At 53.2% G+C, this 22,976-nt stretch overlaps 1 protein-coding gene across 4 annotated transcripts; it reads right to left on the bottom strand.

The window, feature by feature from the left end:
• Window positions 1-1,047: 1,047 nt before the first annotated feature.
• On the bottom strand, window positions 1,048-9,132 carry P2RY6 (pyrimidinergic receptor P2Y6). 4 transcript variants are annotated; one of them, XM_030264145.4, is made up of 2 exons: window positions 9,048-9,132; window positions 1,048-3,338 (listed from the first exon to the last, which is right to left on the bottom strand). In XM_030264145.4, exon 2 carries the CDS (start codon window positions 3,281-3,283, stop codon window positions 2,294-2,296), a length of 990 nt encoding a protein of 329 aa, XP_030120005.4. In that variant the 5' UTR covers window positions 3,284-3,338; window positions 9,048-9,132; the 3' UTR covers window positions 1,048-2,293. The 4 variants fall into 4 exon arrangements, with proteins under 4 accessions (XP_030120005.4, XP_030120021.4, XP_012425491.5 ...); XM_030264161.4 differs by having other exon boundaries at window positions 8,967-9,053; XM_012570037.5 differs by lacking the exon at window positions 9,048-9,132 and adding an exon at window positions 5,398-9,039.
• Window positions 9,133-22,976: the final 13,844 nt, after the last annotated feature.

The following is a 22,976-nucleotide window of genomic DNA, read 5'->3' as shown; positions in this document are numbered from 1 at the left end:
CCCCATTTCCAAGGCATCCCTTTATTCCCATCACTTCCAGGCTCGGTGGTGCCAAGGGGCCTGCTCACTGGACTCCAAGGCAGGGCAGGATCTGGTAAGATCCAAAGAGAGCTCTGTGTGTCCCCTCCTCTTCAAAAACATTCCAAATTAGTGATTCCAGTATCAGGAACAACATCCTGAGGCTGTTGGATGCGACCACCTGAGCCCGTGCAGCCCTTGCAGCCACCACCAGACCTTTTGGAAGCTGATTAATTTCCCTCCCCCTCCCCCCCTCCCAGAGCTTTATTGCGGTTCGATTTTTTCGGCCACCTCCTCCCATGGGTCCTCTCCAGGCTCTGGGTGCAGGGCTCCTCCCTCCCTCCCTGGAGCCAGGTGGACACTCACAGATCAACCGGATTTCTCCAAATCTAAATATTTTGCGCCCTCTCCTGGGTCCGGATGGCGTGGCCCGGCCCTCCCAGTCCGTCACCTTCCTCCTGTCTGGGAGGAGATGGGCACATCACGCTGGGGTTGTCCCTCCAGCCCCTGCTCTCGGAGCTCCTAGGCATTTTGCCCTTCCATTGCAGGACCCCAAAGATGCATCAGAGGGGATTTTGGCGCGGATGAGCTCAGGGCAAGGGAAAGCATGGGGCTGCCTTTTCTTCCTCCATCATATTCTGTGCCCCAACCCAGAGTCATTGTCACTGTCAGGACAGGGAGGCAGCTCCTGCAAAACCAGGTGTTTGAGCTAATGCTGCTGCAGGATCCCTCTCTATCCCAGCCCAGCCGTGATGCTGAGATCTCTGAGCATCATCCAAGAGCCTGTGACCACCCTGGACACCTTCCTCAACCTCATGATGGCAAGGAGACACACTGGGACTGCCAGCATGGATGGGTGGTGGCCAGGTACCTGAGGAGAATCTGTGTACCTGCAGAGAGCAAGTCAGGATGGAGCTGCACACTTGACCAGCTGCAGGCAGCCAAGCTGGAGGGGTGCTCAACCCTGGAGATTTGAAGCAAATTGCTTAAATCCACTTAGGTGTGATTATTATAAGCAGACACGAAAAATGCAGTTATCCACATATATATTTATATATATATACACTGTGTAGATACATACACCATGTTCAGGCAGAGCATTTCTGCACTGCAGAGCCTGGGCTGGGCCACAAACCTCCCTCTGCTTGGATATATTCTATGTCTGTACATACAGTGGGTGTATACACCCATGTGAGAGAGAGCAGAGAGTTAATTCTATATATCCTATATGTTAGAGAAGACTGGCAGAGCGACGAGTAGTGCATCCACCTCACAAATCCCTCCTCGCTGGGAGGGGGCAGCATCCCAACAGAGGCTGGGGGAGCAAAGCTCAAGCCCCAACCCTGCGGAGAGCCCAGGCATGTATGGTGACATGGCCAGGACATTGAGTAGCTCTCTGTGGAATGCATCTTCCAACTCTGGGCGTTGTGTCCACGTGTGGTGGCTCTGATTGTGGTGGTTAGGAGGTGACAGCAGGGCACCACTGACACCACCATGGGCTGGATTTGGGGTGCTGGGCTAAGCAGGGAGCTGGATTCAGGTGAAGGTCGCCAGGCAGGTGACAATGCTGGTGGCTTGTGCCTAACCCAGCCCATGGTTGTGGCTTCAGTGGGTAATCCAGCGTGGGTGTTCCAGTTGCCCTGATGTCCCCTTTCCCAGTTCCCAGTCCATCCAGGGGTGCTGCTCCACCATTTTGCAACACCAGCAATACCAGTGAGCCTGTGTCTCTTGCTGGTGTGGCCTCATTCTGGGCAATGGGGGATAGGGGTGTCCCAAAAAGGATGTTACACAAAAACCACCTGTGACACTGATCTTGAGTTGGAGAAACACATGGCCCCATGGTATGGGCTGAACCAAACCCTCCCCAGCCTTCATGCTGTCCCCATCATGGAATTTTTAATTGAGTATGGGGACAAATCATCCCCCAGCAGCTCATCCTGATCCAGGGATGTGTCCTCCATGGAGCTCCATCTTTTTCTCCACGCTCCCTGGATTTTGATTGCATCGGTGGCTTGATCACCAAGGTGCCGAGCTGCTCCAAGTGAGCAAGGGAGAGGACACTAGATCTGTGATAGGGTTAATACTGCACCACCGGATGGAGATGGATCACCATGGATCCATCACCAGGCTGGAGATAGGCTGAAAGTGCTGAAAGCTTGGGGGATGCCATCCTCCTCTCCTCCAGCACGTCCCCAGTGAAGCCATCTCTGCTCTGTGGAGCTTAGAGCTGAAATTGCTCCGTGCCTCGGTAGCACCGAGGTGGCCTGGTTCCCGCCTAGGAGCCGTAGGTGATGCAGTGGTCGTGCCGCCACTTGGAGCTCATCTTGTCAAGGAGGTAGCGGGTGCTCTCACGGAACTTGCGCTGGGTGAAGTAGAAGAGGATGGGGTCGAGGACGCTGTTCATGCTGGCGAAGGGCCGCGTGCACTTGTAGGCGATGGCAAAGGCCTGCAGGGCCGGGCAGGGCAGGACGGGCGAGGAGCGGACGATCAGGTAGATGGTCTTGGTGAGGTGGAAGGGGAGGAAGCTGATGGAGAAGACGATGACCACGATGATGACCATACGCACGGCTTTGTCCTTCCTCTTGTGCACAGCCAGGCCGATCAGCTCATCCTTCTGGCACAGGATGCGGGCCATGCTGCAGTAGCAGGCCAGGATGGCCACGAAGGGCAGCAGGAAGCCGGTGAAGGTGAGGGTGATGCCGTAGGGGAAGTAGGCGGCGGAGCGGTCGGGCGGGCTCAGGTCGTAGCAGACGGTGCGGTTCCTCTGCGTGCCGGTGGAGGCGAAGACGAAGGTGGGCAGGCACTGGGCGATGACGATGAACCACACGGCCGCGCACACCAGCCACGTCAGCTTCTTGCCCTTCTTCTTGTGCCACGAGGCCAAGGGGTGGCAGATGCCCAGGTAGCGCTGGACGCTGATGCAGGTGAGGAAGAAGATGCTGCCGTGCAGGTTGGTGTAGAACTGGAAGCGCACGAATTTGCAGGTGAAGTCCCCGAAAGGCCAGTAGTCCTTCTGTGTGTAGTTGTAGATGAGGAGGGGCAGGGAGCAGACGTAGAGCAGGTCAGCCACGGCCAGGTTGAGCATGTAGATCGTGTTGCGGCTCAGCGCCTTCCGCGCCAGCCAGATCTGCCCGATGACCACGGCGTTGAGGGGCAGCCCCACCACAAACACCACCGAGTACACCAGGGGCAGCAGGACCTGCTTGAACTCCTCGTGGTAGGTGCACGAGTTCCTCCCGGTGTTCGTGGCTGTCAGGTTGGCCATGGTGGTGTTCCCAGCCGTCAGTGTCCTCTCTGCTGGCGTGGCCCCTGTGCAGCACCTGTGAATGTCAGAGGGGACAGCTGGTGACTCGTCTGCCTGGCGTCACGTACTCCCTCACAGGATGAACCCGGACTGGTGATCTGCAGGTTGGGGCAGCCCCCAGTATGTACAAAGGATGGGGGATGGAGGGACGGAGAGCAGCCCTGAGGACAATTTGGTTGATGGGAAGCTGGATATGACCCAACCACGGGCAATCATGTGCAGCCCCACGTGCCCTGGGCTGATCCCCCAGCCTAGGCAGAAGGGAAGGGGGGATTTTGCCCCTCTGCCCCTGTGCTCAGGTGAGACCCCACCTGCAGAGCGGCCCCAGCCCTGGGGACACAGCAGCAGAACTTGGAGATGCTGGAGAGAGCCCAGAGGAGGCCCTGGAGCTGCTCCAAGGCAGAACTGGGCTACTCAGAGAAGCTGTGGCATCCCTGGAAGTGCCCAAGGCCAGGTCAGGCAGCGTTTGGAGTACCCTGGGCTAGTGTGAGGTGTCTCTGCCCATGGCAGGGGGCTGGAATAAATCTTTAAGGTCACTTCCATCCCAGACCCTCCTGTGATTCCATGATTCTAAGCCACAGTGATGGATTTAGGGGTCTAACAAGAAGGTGAAGGCAGAGTGAGTGGGACAGCACAGGACAGCGTGGCGGCCACACTTGCCACCAGCCCAGCTGCACTTCCCATGACACTTATCCCGCACAGAAAGGTTTGCACAAGGCCGAGCCGCTGTCAGTCCCCTCCGGCGGAGGAAATTGCGGCAGGATGCTCCGGTAGCCGCCGGCACGGCTTCCTGCGCCTCTGCAGGGGGTGCCAAAGCCCTGCGGCCAGCCGGGCTCAGCCCGGGACATGCCACCCGCACGGAGCCCAGCGCGACCCTCGGGGGCACTGTCAACCCGTAATTAGCGCGGTGACAACGACCCCAGAGCTTTTCAGTTTAATGGGCTCGGAGAGCCCACCCAACCTCCTCCGGGCTGCTCTGAGCAGGGCAGGAGGAGATTTGCTTTCCTCAGAGGCTGAGAGCAGCGTGGCAGATGTGGTGGCACAGCCGCATGAGCCCCCTGCCCCAGCCGTGTCGCTGGGCAGCGTCTGTCCCGCTCCGCCCGTGGGTGCCACCCGCGCCCGGAGGGCAGCAGGTCCCGGCGGGCAGCAGGTCCCGGAGGGCAGCAGGTCCCGGCGGGCAGCAGGTCCCGGAGGGCAGCAGGTCCCGGCGGGCAGCAGGTCCCGGAGGGCAGCAGGTCCCGGCGGGCAGCAGGTCCCGGAGGGCAGCAGGTCCCGGCGGGCAGCAGGTCCCGGTGGGCAGCAGGTCCCGGAGGGCCGCCGCTCCTCGCTCCCCTCGCTCCCTGCCCTGCCCTGCCCTGCCCCTGCTGCAGCCCTAGCCGGAGGCACAGCCCCCCGCTTCCCCTGCTGCCCTGGGCACAAAGCTGCCTGGAAGGGGGTGGCCACTGGGAAGGGGAAACTGAGGCAGGGAGGAGGTGCCCAAGCTCCAGCCAGAAGCATGGAGCACAAGGCACCAGGGAGAGAGAGACAAACGAGTCCAGGGGTCACCCTGTCAGCTTGTACCCCCCAATTTCAGGTGTCTGGGGATTCCGCAGTCCCCAGAGCATAGCCCAGCCGTGGTGTCAGTGTCAGGGCACAATTTTGAGGCTTGTGAATCAGTCCCCCGGCTGCTGCACACACCTCCTATGCCCCTGCTACCCTGCTGAGTGCCCCTGCACCCCCATTCATCCCATCACACCCTGTATGAGTCCCTCTGTCACCTCACTGAGCCCTCATCAGCCCCCAGTGCCCCCCTCAACCCTGCTGAGCCCCGCTGTGTCCCATTGAGCACCCCACTATCACCCCAGCTCCAGCACTCACCTCTCCCACCTCCAAGCCAATAAATGATCCAGGGCTGTGAACTTCCCTATCCCCTGGCTCCCCCCAAAGCTCCTCTGGCTCCCCCCAAACCTCCCTCAGGACCCAAGGTCGGTCAGCACCCACAGGAACCTCTGCCACCCCCCAGTGTCCCCACCAAGGACACTGGGGACAAGGTGGCTGAGAAGAGGGGTCTTGGGGGGCCTGGGAGTGCCTCTTACCTCTTGGGGTGCCCCGGGGTGCTGAGACCCACGGCTCTGCTGGCACTTGGCACGTCTGTGGGTGCTGTGCTCGCCCCATTGAGCAACACTTCCCTTTCCTCTCAGCAGCAGCAGCCCCCCAGGGAAAGGGGGAACAGAAACCCAGCTGGCAGGAATGGCTCTGCCAGGCACTGCAGGGCTGTGGCACGGCACAGATGCCACCAGGGCAGGGGACACTCCTGCCTGTGGCTGCCAGGATGTGGCTGGTTCAGGTCATTCTGGATTATTTGGTCTTTTCTGTAATTTTTTTTTTTTAATTTCTCCTCGTTTTTTGGCTGCTTTTGGGGACAGGGAAGTCCCCTGGCACTGTGGCACCAAGAGGAAGAAGATGTTCCAGCTGTCCAGGTGCTACAGTAAAACAAGGGAAACTGAGGCACAGGCACTGAGTTTGAAGTGAACCAATGTGGTCTACATCTCTTTTCAACATATTTTTCCCCCAAAACACACCTTGGAGGTGTTGGCAAGGACCTGCTAAGGGCCATGCCCAAGGCTACCTAGGTCTTCAGTTAACCAAAAAAAGGAGGAGCAGCCAAAAAAAGAAGGGATCACTCCCCAAAAAATGGCAAATTAGAAAAAAAACCCTCTTTGTAAGAGGGAAACAGCACTGAACCCCCTTGCTGCTGGGTTTGGGGGGATGGAAAAGCTGGAGGAGAGGAGGAAAAATCCCTCCTGATCCCAGGGAAAGGCCAGACATTGGAGAATCCCCATCCCAACTGTATTCAGGACCTGCAGCTGCCCAGAACCCCCAGTGCCCACCAATTAATGAAACCACACTGAGACCCTCAGCCTCAACCAGTTTCTGTGCCCGGGGCATGTTCCCACCCCATTGTCTGTCAGGGTGAATTATCCCAAAAGTCCCTTTTCTCACCCCAAAACCCCATCATGGGACGCCCTGCCTGCTCTGGGGGTGATGGGGCTGGCACCTCCCACATCCATAGGAGCTGGTGTCTTGCTGCCACACCGATGGACACTTGCTGAAATCCACGGGAAATGAGACTTTTAGGGAAAAAAAAGGGATGCCTGTGGTATTGGGAGGGGTCAAGATGGGGTCAACCTCATCCCAGAGGTTTAAGGTGCCTGCAGAGGAGGAACAGGGATCAGGAAAGAGAAGTAGGGCTGCTCTGTGGCCAGATGGAGAAGAGATTAAAAATAATCATCACCCGCAGCTGCATGTTCCCCCTCCAACCTCTTTGCTTTCAAACCAAGCCCTTCTCCAGTGGAATTAACTTTAATTAACACCCTTCTATTGATTTGGAGGGAGATTCTGCAAGCTGGATAAAGCAGGAAAAGCTTTTGGATGTTGCTGCCCTGGGTCCCTTGGAAATCTTCCTCCGTGGTTTATCTTTCCCACCCTGGTCTTTGTGGCTGGCTGGCAGGGCTGGAAGTCTGGGCTGGGTGGAAGTGAAAGCTCCAGCTCAGCAAATTTCAAAGAGCATGGAAAGGGGAATGCTCCATCCTGCATGTCACTTGGCCAAAGCCACCACATCCTTATCCCCAAACATCTCCTGGCTGATGCCAAAATATCCTCAGGTGCCCATCTGCCCAGTGGGGAGTCAGGCTTGGATGTTTTAAGGGAAATCTCCATTTAGTGAAGCCTGAGGGTGTAACAACATGGGAAAATTGGGAGAGCATTGGGAATTTTGGGGTACTAAACATGGATTGTTGGGAATGAGGCAGAGGGTGGTGGCAGAGACACTCTGTTCTTGGGTGAGCACCTTCATCTTCCCACATTTTGGTGCCCCATCATAAATCAGCACCTCAGGGAGGCTCTGGGCAACCTGGACTGCGATTCCCTGCTGGAAACGGGTTGATGGGGACAGGGAAGGTGCAATGAGCTTTCCCAGTCTCAGCTGGCCTATACCTCTATGCATGTAAATATAAATACAAATATAAACACAAACATATACCTCTATACATAAATACACCTCTGCACATCTCTCTACATATATATCCCACTACGTCCAACCGTATCTAGGCTCTCCACACACACACACATTTATCTTTATCTTTATCATCTTTATCTTTATCTTTATCTTTATCTTTATCTTTATCTTTATCTTTATAGTTATATAAATAAGTATAAATTACAAATATAAACAGAACCAGAAGTATAAACATAACCATAACCATAACCATAAACATACATCTCTCCACCCACATATACAGACTATACACACACATACACAGAAACTTCTACATCCCTACACACAAATATATTTCCTGGAGCACATGGAGTCACACTCATGTTGATACATAACTCCACCCATATATACAGAAATGTATTTATACAACTATACACACATGTCTATGCAGACATGCTCATATATAGGTATATATATATGTATATAGGAATATATCTGTATCTCTAGACGTATACATGCACAAATACATATAAATATGTATAAAAGGTAGAGGCCAGGCTACCAGAACCCATAGCAGAGATGCCAAGGAAAACCAGGTCCCTCGAGCAGATTTAAGGACATTTATGTGCAATACAATCTCTGGCACAAGGCTGATCCCTATGGATGCCTGAGGGATGCAAGCACCCCAGACCATGGGAGCAGAGGGACAGGGGAGAATCCACCCTGCACCAGCCCTGCCAGGGGAATCACGGCGGGATTTTGAGCCCTGCTCCATGGTAAGAGCTGCCAAACCTCCCCAAGGGCAAAGTGCAGCAGCTTCCTTTCGGAGTGGCTCTGGGATCACTCCAAATCCCATCCGAAGCATGGCTGTTCTCTGGATCTGACCCCATTCTCTCCTGTTCTGCCTCATCCTGCCCAGTTCAATTCGATCTGTTTGGGTCCTACCCGGTTTTCCCCCATCCTGCCCAGTTCAATTCGATCTGTTTGGGTCCTACCCGGTTTTCCCCCATCCTGCCCAGTTTGGTTTGATCCCGTTGGATCCCATCCTGGCGGGCTCAGCCTTGTCCCCTCAGGTCTGACCCTGCCCGGCTCACTCTGACCCACTCGGATCCCATCTTGCCCAGCTGGGTAGGACCCGTTGGGTCCCATCTTGCCCTGTCCAGTCCCATCCGCCCGGCTCACTCTGACCCACTGGGATCCCATCCTTTCCCGGTTCGCCTGGTCCCGTCCCCCCCTCCCCGCTGGCGGCACTTACCGGCAGCGGGATGTGCTGGGAAAGAGCGGGTTCGCTCTCACCCTACAAGGTCCCATCCTGCCCGGGTGGATCTGACCCTGTCGGGTCCCTTCCCATCCGGTCCAGTCCCATTTTACCCAGCTGGATCTAACCCTGTTGGGTCCCATCCTGTCCGGTCCAGTCCCATCCCGTCCTTCCAGCCCGATCCTTCCCGCTTCACTCTGACACGCTTGAATTCCATCCTTTCCCGGCTGGGCTTGTCCCGTACTCCCGGTACGCGGCACTTACCAGAGCGGGATGCGCCGGGAGGCAGCGGATTCACTCTGACCCCTTAGGATTCCATCCTGCCCTCTCCAGCCCCATCCCGCCCGCTCCTACCCAGTTCACCAAGATCCCATCCTGTCCGGCTGGGTCTGACCCTTTAGGATCCCAACCTGCCCGGTTCACTCTGAGCCTGCTGGGTGCCATCCCGGCCCGGTTGGGTTGGTCCCGTTCCCACCGTTCGCGGCACTTACCGGCAGCGGGATGCGCCGGGAGCCCGCGGCACGGAGCGCTCGGAGCCGCCCCGCTGCCGCCGCTCCGCCCCGGGGCCGCCCCGCTCCGCCCCGCTCCGGCTCCGGCACCTGCGGGGGGGCCCGCAGCGGGCTGGGGAGGGGTCGCAGCTGCACGGGAGCGAGCCAGGGGGGAGAAACAGCCGGCCCAGAATGGGGGGCTCCCAGGCAAACATCTGGCTTAGGATCATGGGCGAGCGTCTGTATCAAAGCGGGTGTCCGGGGAATTCCAGCGGCCCCAGATGTGGGGTTCACAGCGTGGGATGCCCGCGCACTGGGGAGCAGCTGGACTGTCCTGGCCCTGGGTGTCGGGGACAGGGTCTCCCTGCGGCACCGGGTCGCAGCCGAAGGGGTCGATGCCTCCCGTACTCATTAACCAGGCAGTCAAAGCTCCGGGCTTCCTGAACAGGGCAATTAAAGAGCAATAAGGCGAAGAACCCCGGGGGCACGGGCTGGGTATGGAATGGCAGATGCATAAACAGCACTGGGATGCTGAGATTCCACTGGATAATGGGCATGACCCTTCCTTTCCCTGGGAGCCCTCCGGAATGCTTCCCTGCTTTCTTTTGGGGGGCTTGTGGTGCGTCTCAGTGGATGTGGAAGAGAAGGAGGTGTTGAAGGCATTACCCAGATGATGGAATTTCATATGGGAGGCTCCCCAGTGTCACCTCACTAAGCAGACACCCAAATATGCCTGGGTTGGGTTGTACAGAATGGATGGTGCAGTGGAATGAGGCATCTGGATCCTGCTGCAGTGGACAGCATGGGCTTTCATCGATCCTGGCACGAGCCCACGGCCAAGCTGGGCAGCGTGGCCACGGGAGAGATTGGCTCTGGCAGGATCTGACACAAATATTTGCAACCACAGCCAGGTTGGAGCCATCCCTCGCATCCCAGGGTTGCCCAGGCTTGTGGGGTTGGGTTGGCGATGGCTCGGTGCCCTTGTGAAATTCCCCACTCCCTCAGCCTCCACAGGGAGAGGAAAATGGGGGGGAAAATATGCTTTTCCCCAGAAAACACACCTTGTGCAAACAGGCCCAACATCCGTGGATGGGGAACCCAGGACTTCCCGCAAGCATCCAGGGAATGCAGCTGGGGATGGATGCACCTCGTTCCCCGATGAATTGACAGCGAGGGTGTTGATCCCACCTCCAGTGCTGCCTCTGGCTTTGGGGAAGGCTGGTGTCCTCCTCCCTGATGGCACGGCGGGTGTCCTTGCAGGTCCCCAAGGTGAGCAGCCGGCTGTCCTGCTGTGGGGACACTGTAAATAGTGGTGGGAGTGTTAAAAAACAGAAAATATAATAGTGGCTCCTGGCTGCCTGCCAGCTCTAAACACCTCCACCGAGCCACAAGCCCGGCCCTAGAGCACCGGAATTAATGGGAAATTCCCGAAAATGACATTTTTAGGGGCTGATCAGGGATAGGAGAGGCAAATTTGGAGGTAAATAAGAGATTTGAAGCAAAGTGTCATGCCAAAGGACCATTGGGAAAAATAAGTGGGGAAAGGGACTAGCCTGGGTTCCTCTTGGAGTCGGACTGAGTGAATTAATTCTTGGCAAACGGGCCTGGCACGGTGGCTGGGTTTGAGTTTCCGAGCCCCTGGTTTCTGTTCCTCCGGCTGGATGCTGCCAGTAACTGCATTAGCTCCTGAGTGCAGGTGACCTTTGCCACTGCTGTTCCCGGGGGTAATTGCACCGTCCCACTGCTACCCAGGCTTCCAGCTGGTAGGTCCCAGCCAGCAGGTCCCAGCATGGTTGGATGTAGACAGGAGCCTCTGTGGTCAAGGCCAGGAAAGCCCTTTGGAACTGGCACTGTGGTCTTTAACGGCTGCAAAACCTCTTGAAGGTGAAAAGCAGCATTTTTCAAATGCTGAAGCTTTGTGAGGGCCTCGGGGCTGGGATGTCCCCACCAGCAGACACTGGCTGTCCCCATGGAGAGGTTCCTCATAGCTCTCAGGTTGCTCCCCAGCACAGACATGCAGGGATCTGGCTGGGTCCCTTTGCCTCGGGCTCCACTGCATCTCACCAGACCGGAGACGTCTTGCATGAAGAATTTCATTACATCTAAAAGCTACTTATAACGGAAATGGACTTAATCTCTCATGTCCTGACAACTCCAGCCTGCCAGGGTGGCGGATCTGGTTGAGCTTGCTCATGAGGAGATCACATCTGATGACAACTTTCTCTTTTTAAACCAGCTCAGATGATATGGTCACCCCAGACTCCTCCATGGACATCTTCTGTCCCAGCACCTTTTGAGACCCTGGATTTTTGGCAGAGAAGGTGTTTGGTGCAGAAAGTCTCATCTCCTGAGGTCTAGTATGATGGAACCCTGCACCTTCTTGCTGCAACCAGAGTTCACCACAGCCAGAGCAGTGCAGCCAGCTGGGATGAAGTCAGACAAGTGCTCTCATTGCTGGACTTCTGAGGGGGACAAACTGATCACCTTCCGGTGCCATGAGGGGTCCTTCACAATTTGGACCTTCACAATTTGTGGTCAAATTTCTCTCTTCAAGGACAGAGCTGGGGTCTGGGATGGGGATGGGAACTTTTCATGGTTGAGTGGAAACCAAATGGCTCCAGGTCGGCCACAATCCCTCCTTTGGTTCCTTGCCCTCCATCCTGAAAACTCTTAGGTTTGTGCAATTTTTAGTCTATGTGCAATTTTTAGTCCATGCAACAAGCCTGTGCATTTCCATAATGGGAATTTTAAGTATTTTCTTAACTCACATTTCAGGTCAATTGAAGTTATTTCTTCATTAATGCCATCAAATGCAGTGCTGTTGACTCAGTTTGCCCATCCTCTTGCCTAGGGCTGTAAGGATGGGGCTTTGGGGATTCCTGTGAACCCAAAATAACTTCAAGGCATGAGGCATCTCCCAGAGGGACCAAAGCCTTCCAGGAATTCAAACACAGAGCATGGACCATTTGCTTCTCAGGAGAACACAGGGATCTGCTCAAGTCTTGGGCTGGTTCTCCCTTTTCTACAGGCGGGTCCACCACACCCGACCACCACAGCAAATATTTAAAACACACTTCCCTGTTCCTTCCACTGCAGAGGAAACCAAACTGGACATTTATTTTTGGGGGGGGAAAAAAAACTCTGTTTCATGTCTGGCATCACTGACAATGTTTTCTGTGGGGGCTACTCATATGTCTTCACTTCTCCCTTTCGATTCCGCTTCTCAGAAGATCACGCTGGGCCCTTGAAGAAGATGAAAGGGGAAAGGCATGTCCAAGTGATCTATTTTTTTAATTCCAAGAATTGGTCTCTTTCTTACAAAAAGGAAAATACTTTGTTTTTCTTTTTTCTTTTCCTTTTTCTGTGGAAGAGCAGAATTATGCAGACAAGGCAAAATTGAGTCACAGTTTTGTCTTCCGTCATTCACAGGTGGGCAAAACCAAAAATTCCACCAGTGCTTGAGGCTTGCTAAACTCAGCTAAACCAAATATGACGGTAACATTTTATAGGAAGATTTTGGAGATATCCCGGCTAATAATACCCCTCGATTCAGGTATAAAATATTTTTCTGCTCTGCTTGCTGGGAGATGGCTGAACCACAACTTGTTGGAGATTTTACCAGGAGCAGCTCCACAGAGGCATGGTTCCATGTCCTCCATTCCCAAAGGGGAATTATTTCCATGTCTTCCCCCACCTAATCTACCAGAAAATCCCTTGGATCTGCTTCTGTGCAAGCAGAGAAGGGCTCAAAGCTCCAGCAAACCCACTCAGGGCTTGCAGTAGGGTTTGCTTGGTGTTATAGGCAACATTAGGAGCAGAAATCGGGGGTCTGGGGCCAGCTCAGTGCCTGGGGTAAGGAGGGGGGCAGGAACAGTTTCCCAGGATGGGCAGGGTTTTTGGATGTGGTGCTCGTGCAGCGGTGCTGGGAGCAGCATTACCTTGGCAGCACCTTCTAAACAAAGCTCAGAGCAGAGCCAGTGCCCAGACATTTCATCCAAACACAGGGGGGAAACCATAACAAGGAAAATACAATCCTGGGGGGTCCTGGCCATCAATTGTCTACGTTTGGACAAAACCAGGCAAGGCTGCTGGACCTTCTCTTTTGATGTGGCTTGCACATGACTGGAGGTTTGGATGGGTGGGATTTGGGTGCCTGTCCAGCACAGGAGTGTGGCCTGGAGATGCTCATGGATGTTCAGGAGATGCTGATATGGATGTTAGGGGTAGCTTTGGGGGGTTGTAAGACCATCCTGAGCAAGGAGATCTGTGCTGTCACTGCTGGGAGTGACAGGGTGGACTGGGGAGATCCTGTGATGACCTCAAGCTGTGCCTCAGTTTCTCCGGTTGCACAAAAGAGTGAGCACCCAGATTTCAGCTTCCGGGTAACAGCTATAAAACCCTCAAGCAGAGTGTTGGAAGGTTATGTCCCACATCTGCCACAGGTAAACCTCCTGGAGCAGCAGGCAGGGCCCTCCTCCCCTCAACCTGCCCATCCTGTGCCATCTGGGACACCTGAGACCTGCCCCAGCCAAAAATGTTCAAGCAGGTCCATCCCGTTGGGGATGTGTTGCAAAACCCAGGCAGGGGCTGAGTTCTGCACCTCGGCAGGGAGGGAGGAGGGGAATCTGATGGGAAACAAGATCAGCTCGTTGCCCTGGAGCTTGCGTGTGCTGGCAGGCTCAGGAGCAGCGGGTGACCTCACTTACAGCACCTTTTGCAGTGTTTCAGCCTCTTGAATTTGTTTTTTAAGTAATTTTCCTGCGAACAAGGTTCTATTCTATTCTATTCTATTCTATTCTTTTTGATTCCAAGTTATTAGTTTTAAATCCCTTTCTTCAGGCCAGGAGCCACCAGTGCCTGGGTCACTCTCTCTCCATGCACGTCAAACCAAGAGTCCTGATCTTAGCAGAGTGGTGACTCCTCCAACTTCAGGGATAAATACCCAGACAAATCTGGTATAAACAGAGCAAATTATGAAATGGGTTTGATTTACTATATCCAGTAATCCTAGGCATTCTCACTTCCTTCCCAGTATTATCTGATGTGTCTTCTATTCTTGGATACTCAGAGAAATTTGCTCAAAGGAAAATGAACAATAACAGACAGGAGATTAAAATAAAACCAGAAAAATAACGGGAATGGTGGACACGAAATTGGTTGGGTTTCCAGGAAGGTTCAAAGGAATCTTCTGTGCAGGGATGTGACTGTGCCCTGCTCTGAATCCCTGGTGGAGGGGGAGGTGAAGGTACTGTGTTCCCCCCAGGAATAACTGCTGGTCTTGGGTATCTTTGCTCCCAACGGGCTCATCTCAGCAGTGTGGCTGGAGAAGGAGCCCTGGGATGTTCTCTGGAATGTGCTGTGGTGGGCTCTGTCCCTGACATGTGGCTCTGACTATTGCTCCCCCGCTTGTCATCCAGAGGCCAAGATGGGCTGAGACCAGGCGGCTATAATTAAGCCAATCATTAAATCTCTGTTTTCCAGGCCACTTGGACATCTGGTCTTTAATACAGCCATGAGAGGAAAGGCTGGTTTTCGCCCCAGGATGAGAGCAGGTGCAAGCTACCCTTGGCTAAGTAGGACCTCTGAGCATGACACACCTTGTGGTCTCCTCTCGCCCTGGCACAACTGGGCTGAGCTGCATCCCATCTCCTGCTGGGTGAGTGTCCAAATGTCCCAATCTCTGGGATTTTAGAGGCACCACGTGGCCCACGAGCCAGCACAGCAATGGTCTGGTTTGGCCATTCCCAGACTGGGCACCTCCAAAGAGAGCACTTCCCTGTGTTTTTGTGTGCACAGGGCTTTGAGTTTGCAAACAACCAGCACAGCTCAAGGGCTTGGCTCCCACTCTGCCAGCTCCTGGATGTGTTCCTCCACTGTCTCTTCTCCCTCTCCCTCTCTCCATGTCCCAGCAGCTCTGCTCCTCCCTCCTCTCGGTGCTCATCCCTTGCCAGGCACTAACTAACATGGGAGAGCTCCCAGGTGTCAGAGACATCCCCATGTCACTCCCCAGGGGCTGGGGACCTGTGTGCTGTCTCCTCCAGGCATTTTCCATGTCCAGGGGGTTGTGCTTCTCCTTTAGGTTCCCAGGAATTCTTGGCTGATGTGCAGGGCCTGCAGCAGGGCCTGCACCCACTCAGGGCAGAGAACAACCACGTCCACATTGCTTCTAGGACTGTCACATAAGTCCTAGGACTGGCTCAGAGGTGCTGTGACCGTCACGGTGTCCTAGATTGTCACAGTGTCCTAGGACTGTCTCATATTTGCTGTGATTGTCACATCGTCCTAGATTGTCACATCATCATCCTAAGACCAGTGAGGAAGACACAGCTTCACCAACAGGTGACATTAAATGGGTCAGTGGTGTGGTGGTGAAGGCAAACAGCCTGGCTTCTCCTCCTCCTCCTCCTCAGGCAGTTAATATTGATAGGGTTTATGAATTAACTTCCCTCTGAGCGAGTCGGCAGAGCCGGAATGGGGACATTAAACAAAAAGCAAGTGGCTCATGACTCACGCCGTGGCCCTGTGCCAAGGCAAGCACAAAAGCAGAGGCCTCACAGAGCCTCGGGAGTTGTTCACTGCTCAAACCCACATGGTCCTGGAGAACACACCAGTTGGGTCCTCTCCCTACACTCAGCTGGGGCAGGTGAAAACTTCTCCCCCTCCCAGAAGCTCTCCTCACCCACTGCAGAGTCAGCAGAACAATCCATGAGGAGACAAGCCTTGTCCCCGAGGGCCACCCAGCTCCCACAGCGACACAGATCCCGGATTTGGGAAGGTCCCACACCCCGCAGGGCTCACCTGCTCCTCCACGGGATGATGCAGCCCTGTCCTGCAGACTCCCAGAGGTCTCTGTTTTTGAGGAAAATGAGTAAAAGTTGATTGTCCTTTTGGGTAAGAATGAATCAAAGAAGTTTTAAATAGTAAACCTGTCCTTTCCTATGGTTATTTCCCTCTTTATTCCCCCTTCTGGCTGCTGGGAGGTTTGTAAACATTTATTAAAATCTGCTTTGACATGTCACGCTGAGTATTTCCTTTTGGCCAGCTTCTTACACGTTTACTTCCATGCAAATTCCCATACAAGGACAATGGGGAGCCAAACCCCTTTCATCCCTCACAGCCTGCCCAGAGCCCTCTCAGGGGTCACAGCTGGAGGGCAGGGAGGTTGAGACTCCCCAAGGTCCTGGCTCAGGCAGATCCTTTCTCTGATGGGCTAAGGACGGAGACTGTCTCCTCTAGATGTTTGCAAGGCAAAAATCTAAAGGCAATGGATAAGGCGAGAGTGAAAAAATGGAGCCAGAGTCTTTGGAGTGGTATCCAGGTTGTGAACACCTACTGAAACATGAGAAATCCTGTTTGGACATAAGAAAATTATTTTCAACTGTGAGGGTGGTCAGCTGAGGTTGTGGAAATGCTCAAAAAGCATCCTGACATGGCCCTGAGCAGCCCACTCCCAGTTCCCCCACTTGAGCACTGGGCTAAATGGTCTCCAGAGATCCCTGCTAGCCTCAGGCCCTATGGAAGGGGAGGAAGGAGAGGATGCCCCTAGGAAATAAACTCTGTGGGAAGGGGGGAGTTTCTCCCATGCCTGGGAGGTGATCAGGGAAGTCCTTGAAGCCACAGTCAGGTGTGATGAGGGTGTGTCTGACCCACACTTGTGCATGACAGAGGGACTGCTGATTCCAGCCCTTTCCAAGGCTTTTTGTGAAGCTTTCTCCCACACAGCAAAGTGCACAGCAGCAGTGCAGTCCCCTGCCTTGACTCATGCAGTGGCCCTGCAAGGACACAGTGAGCTCATCCTCCTCCTCCTGCTCCCTCCCCATTAAATCCCAGACATCCTCCAGATGTTCCTCGGAAGGATGAGCACCACGTTTTTGTCATTAGACCACAGCTAAAATCTCTGGCTGCAGTGGGTGAACTTGTGCCCTCTGGAGCAGGTGCCCAAGTGCAGATGTTCGCAGCACAGGGCAGGGATGAAATGAGGGAGAAGGCTGGTCCAGGAGAAACATCTGGGCATGGGAGCTGCTTGATCTGCTCTCCTTGGAGAGGGAGCCCTTTCCAACTGGTTTGGAAAGGCAGCACAAGCTCCTTTGTTGATGAGAAGCACTAGGGAGCACCTGCACCCCTCACACTGCCATGCACAAAGACCCACATCTGGGTTAGGGCAAAAGCAAGGGAATTGGGCTGATGAGAAACGGCGAGGTTGGAGAAGGATTTGTGGCATGAAGAGCCACCTACTTTCATAAAAGCACAGAACAGTTTGGGTCAGAAGGAACCAAAGTCCAAACCCAGATCAGGTTGGTCAAGGCCCCATCCAACCTGACCTTGAGTCTTTCCAGGGATGGGGCATCTACCACCTCTCTGGGAATCCTGTGCCAGTGTTTTACCACCTCATTATAAAAAAAAAGCCCAACTTATTGTATCTAATTTGCTGTCCTGTTTTCTTCTTTCTGTTCCATAAATCATCTCACAGCTCATTGCCCATGGATGTGGAGTGAAGAAGGGAGCAGGGAAGGAAAAGTTGCTCCAGAGGGGCCATCAAAGGGCTGGAGCTCAATGTTTTCCTGGGAGCTACTCAGAGCAGGTGTGATGTCTCTCTGACCCAACTCCACACCCTTGTCCAGCAGCAAAATCAGCTTTCTGAGGGCCTTCAGCAGCTCTAGTCAGCTCCTCCCTTAGCCCAAACAAACCCATTCTGGCTCCAGCCTGTGCTTGTACTCCAGGGCTGCTTGGTTCAGTGCCCTCGGGGGCATCTTGAACATTTCACCCACTGTGGATAAGGGGACAGGGTCACTGTGTCCCTCCCAAGCTGTGCAGGGCGGCTGGAGGCCTCTCTCTTCCAGTAAGGCTTCCCAGCACCCTCCTAACATTCCTCCCAGTGCATCTAGCCTCCTGGTTTGAGGATGGAAAATGCAGAGCAAAGTGGGGGAAAAAATAGGGGGAAAATGGGTACAACCATGTATTTACTGCCCCAAATCACCCCTCCATGCTCACTCAGACTGCAAACCCAGCTGGCAGGGGGGGGATGTTCTCCCAATTTATAAGTGCTCCCAGTTAAAAATTTATCTTATTTCATAAGCACAGGGAGAGTGTTTTGGGGGGAGATAAGGGCTGGTACAGACGCAGTGAGCTGGGCTGAGATAAGAACAGCCATTGGCTGAGCTGCAGATCACAGAATAGTTTCAGCTCCAGGAAGCTGCATCCAAGGCCAAGCCACCCTGGACTGGACCAGAGATAGGAGAGGGAGACTCTCTGCCCGCCCTGGGGACATTGACAAACCCTGCCTCTTTGGGACTCAGTCCAAAATTGTGGATGTTCCAACTGGATTCCTTTGCTCCACTGCCCTTTGCATTCCTGGGGTTACAAATGACAGCTATAAATAATTGTAACTGTGCATCTCCCAGCACCTTGATCCAGGCTCTGCCTCCCTCTCCATCTCTCTGTGGCACCGTGGCTGGATGTAATACCATGCTCAGGGTTGTTTCCCTTGGGAAATCACCCTGGCTTTGGGTGTTTCCCTTCCCTTGGCCTTGGGTGGAGGTCAGATACTCCAGGTCCTTCTGCTCGGTCCAACATTAATGGCTGGACTTGATGATCTTCAAGGTCTTTTCCAGCCTTAATGATTCTATAATTCTGTAATGTGCTGCAAACTTTTCTCACGTCCCTTCCTCCCTCCTAATCCATCTTCTTTGATTTCCACGTTGTTCTTTGCATAGAGGTTGGTGTGCACTGAGCAGGTCTAAGCATCCCTGAGGATTTGCCTCATTCCCTTTCCTTTAGGCTCAAGAAGGATCTTGCTTCTTTTATCCCTTCACCCAACAGAAAATCTCATTTTCAAAGGACAATGCAAGTCCTTAATGCCACAAACCAGCGATTTCTAAATATTTGGGGACAAGGCTTGGGATTATGCAGAGCTGTTTGCTGCCTACCTCTGAATTTCAGTGACCTCCCACGAACAGCCACAGTGGGAGCACCAGGGAAATACCAGTGCCCCAGAAATACTGCACACAAGCAGCACAAAAAGCCAAATATTTGTCCTTTCACACTCCCCATGAGGGTTTCTTCTGCAGAGCTCTCCTGGCCCTAGACTGGGATGAAAGGGAGGGGAAAACGTGGAGGGGAAGAGAGGCTGGAGGGGAAATAATAACAAGGGCAAACAAGCAGCACCAGAATTTGAGCCAGAGCCTGGACAGTGAACTCAGCTCCTCTTCATGATGTTTCCTAGGACACCAAATCTTCTTCCCTGCCGGTTTTAATGGATTGTTTTAACCAGGAATTAATGTGTGTTGCTGATACTGGCCACACTTCTCACCACAGCCAGTGGCAATTTGTGTGTTTGCTCTTGGGACACAATGCCAGAGAAGTGCAAAAGGGGTGATAAAATACAGATCAGAATCTCAAGGAGCTTGGAAAGAAGAGCTGGTGCTTCAGCACTGTCTCTAACGATGGGTATCCATTCACTGGGTGCAGAAGAGCTGCTTGTCTCTGTTTGGAGACTGGGAAGTGACAACTCCTGAAGTTTCAGCTTTCTGGCCCCTGTGGGGACAAGGGATGCTAGAAAATCCTGGGAAAACCCTGTGATGAGAAGATAAATAGAGAGAATGCAGTAGCAGAAAACGTATTACTCTTGTGTTCTTGAAGTCGGTTGTGTTTGATTTTGGATGGCCTGATGGTGGCTTCTCTAAGGCAGCAGACATTCATGAGCACACTGGGGTGTGTTTCAGAGAATCATGGAATTATCTGAGTTGGAAGGAACTTTAAAAGACCATCTTGTTCCAACCCCACACCATGGGCAAGGACACCTCCCACTAGGCCCCCAAGCCCCGTCCAAGCTGTCCTTGAACTCTTCCAGGGACTCTGGATGAAGGACCCAGGGGTTCATCTGCCTCTCTCTGATCAAGGCCCATCTCTTCAGACCCTTCCCACCTCTGCCTCCATGGTGAGGAGCAAAGCCTGGTCAGAGGTGACCCCCAGGTCAGCCTGCCCTGGACATTGTGTCCCAGTGGTCCCTGTGGCTTCCCAGCAGGCACAGCCTGGTCCATAAACAGGGACAAGGAGCAGCCTCACTGCTGCCACAAGATCAGGAACTGCTCCCTCTCCATCCTCCTTTCCTCTGGGCTCTGGGGAATTTCCATTTTTGCTCTCTGGATTATGTTCAAACCCTCAGGCCATACAGATCAACAGCAATGAGGCGAGATGGTGTAGGGGAATGGTATTTAGGGGACAAAGGAGATGTCCTCATCCTTGTTCTCCATGAAGATGGAAAGGTTAGGAAAGGGGTTCCTCTCTGAGGACCCCCAAGACATCCACAGGGCATTTTTATCTTTTCATGTGTGCTCAGCCATGCAAGGAGTTGCACACCTGGAAAAAGGATCTGGCTGCGTATCAGGGGCATCTGCTGTGCCCATAACATTTTGGCAACACAAAGAGGATCTTTGGTGTAGCTGCACAAGACAGCACTTTCACACCCTTGTGTGAATTCACAGATTTTGAGCTTTCCTGGGCAAGAAAAAAGGCCCTGTCTTGTTTTAGGGGTGTAGAGATACCATCCAGACAAGTAAATTTGCAGGTTGTGCACTGTTACAAGTTTGGCTTTTCCTCTTCTGCTGGAAGATCCATGCACAAGCTCAGGGTGCTGCCACCGAGCTCAGGGTGGCCAAGCTGTGAAAGGCAGAGCCAGGACGAGGCATTTGTTGTGCCACAACACTGACCAGTGACTCTCCAGGGCTCGGGCTGGGAAGTTAAAGTGTCCTGGCCCATGGCCAGAACAAATATTCCTCTTAGGCTGGTCAGACTGAGACTACATGTCTGGAGAATCACTGCCTGCCCCAAGTCTGCTGGCCAGAGCAGAGGTCCAGAGAGGCTGTCCCTGGAGAACAGTGGTCAGGGGGCACCTAGAGGTGACCACACTGGCAAAACCTCAAGGCCCAGAGTAAAACATCCACAGCACTGTGTTCCTGACTGAATCACCCTTTGGTTCCCACTAGCTCTGGCTGTCCCAGAACACTGTGTGTGTCAGGGAGGGTTCCCCAGCACAGCCAGTTCAGCCAGGCTCTCCCCACCTCCACCAGCCTTGCCCCGGGAAGATGCTGATGGGGGTGAGATCCTGGACCCTGGCCTAGACCATGAAATATGAGAAAAAGTAATTTTCTACAGTAATATTTAAAGGATTTTACTTTTCTCTCTTTTATTGAGACTATCCAAGAGATGCTTCTGCTGCAAGATGCTCTGGACTTTTCTTTGTAAAAGCCCACAGCCTGTAAAGCTTTTCAAGCTCTCAGATCCTGGAATCCCTCCTAATTTTGCCATGAATTAATGCTCCATCCTTGGACAGGACAAATTTATGGCCAACCCATAAGGTTGACCATCCTTGGGCATTATCTTGATGGGTTTGATTTGGCCCAGCCAAACCCCTGCCTGGCCATGGTTAGAAAATTGTTTGGATTTAGCAGAGAAGGTTCAGTATTGCTACAAAGTATTTTCAGTGGGAAAAAATTCCTTATGCTGCAGTGTTTAACTGCAAAAAGGGAAATTACAGAGAAATGAGGAAGCTCATGAGAATGAAGCAGCTGAACAGGATGAAATATTTGCAGAGGGAGTGGAAGTGGGCTGAGGATGCAAGTGCAAAGCACTGATTTGAAAAGGCCCAGGGCAGCTAGGTCCAAACAGCAGTCTGAGAAATGCCACCAGGGAAAGAAATCTCCTGCAGAAGGGCATTGGCATGTCCAAACAGGAGGCATGGGACAGGTGATGGACACAAGCTGAATCCTCTTGAAATCCAGGGACTGGATTTTTTCACACAAGTGAAAATCCACTTGAGCCTGTGGAAGATTTTGAGGAACAACTCAGTGAAAGCTGCAAAAGGAGTTAACAGGAAGCAGAGCCCACAGTGCAGATCTGCAGAGCTTCGTGGTGGTGGTGGATAAAATTAATTGTGCTGAATTGCACAGTGCTGAGGAGGTGGCAGCATCTTCCTTGAGCTGTCCCTGCCCTGCTGTTCCACAGGGAGATGGGCTGGAGCTGTGACAGGCCCCCAGGGGGAATGGAGACCTCAAACACTGATTAAGCTTCTCCTGGCTGTTAAAGACCTGTCCAAGACCCAGGACCAAGATCCAAGATCACCTGGAAGGAAAAGGGGGGTTCCAGCCACCAAGACCCTCCCAGCACCCACCTGGAGGAGGCAGCGTGACGTGTGGAGGTTATAAAAGCGGGGAAGTTTCCAAAGCAGGGAAATTTTCTGGAGATTATCTAACTTACCCCACCTCCTTCTCACAAAATCCTGCAGCCACAAAAGCAGGGTGTGATTCAGAGCAGGTATCACATTGCTAATTCCTTTCCCTCTGTCCCTTTCCCAGTGGCCTCTGCCAGCAACGGGGCACTGGAGCTTATGCAAATATGCATGAAAAAAATGCACAACACATCTCAAAATACATAAATACATATTTATATATATAACAGGTTTCACAAGACACTTTTGAAAAGTGTCACCTGCTGTTACCAGGATATCTCCAGATATCTGTAGGAAATTCCCCAGTGGAGACATCTCTGAAAGACAGCCTGAGAAACACAAAAGAGGTCCTTTTCAGTGGTACTAAACCATGTAATTAAACCCGAGATTACCTGGGGTCAGTTGGTATTGTGCATGGTAAACATTTGCTCTTTATGGAAAAGGATATTTTTTATCCTTCCCTGCTTTTGTGAGCACTTTATCTGCAGGGTAGTGAGGGAACTGAGTCTTTCTCTTGCCTTTTTTCCTACTAAATCGGGTTTCTTACAGTCTTCAGGCTGATCCTCCTCCTCCTACACAGGGTCGACGTCAAGTGTGCGTCCACCAGTTTCACAATAATCCCATTAACTTGGAACCGGACAAAACCCACAAAGCCGGCCCTGGGCAAGGCTGGGGCAGGAGGCATTTTGTGATTGGGTGGCTGAACC

Source organism: Taeniopygia guttata, chromosome 1, assembly GCF_048771995.1.
Source record: "Taeniopygia guttata chromosome 1, bTaeGut7.mat, whole genome shotgun sequence".
In the NCBI taxonomy this organism is placed as follows: Eukaryota; Metazoa; Chordata; class Aves; order Passeriformes; family Estrildidae; genus Taeniopygia; species Taeniopygia guttata.
This window is presented reverse-complemented; position numbering and strand designations above follow the sequence as displayed.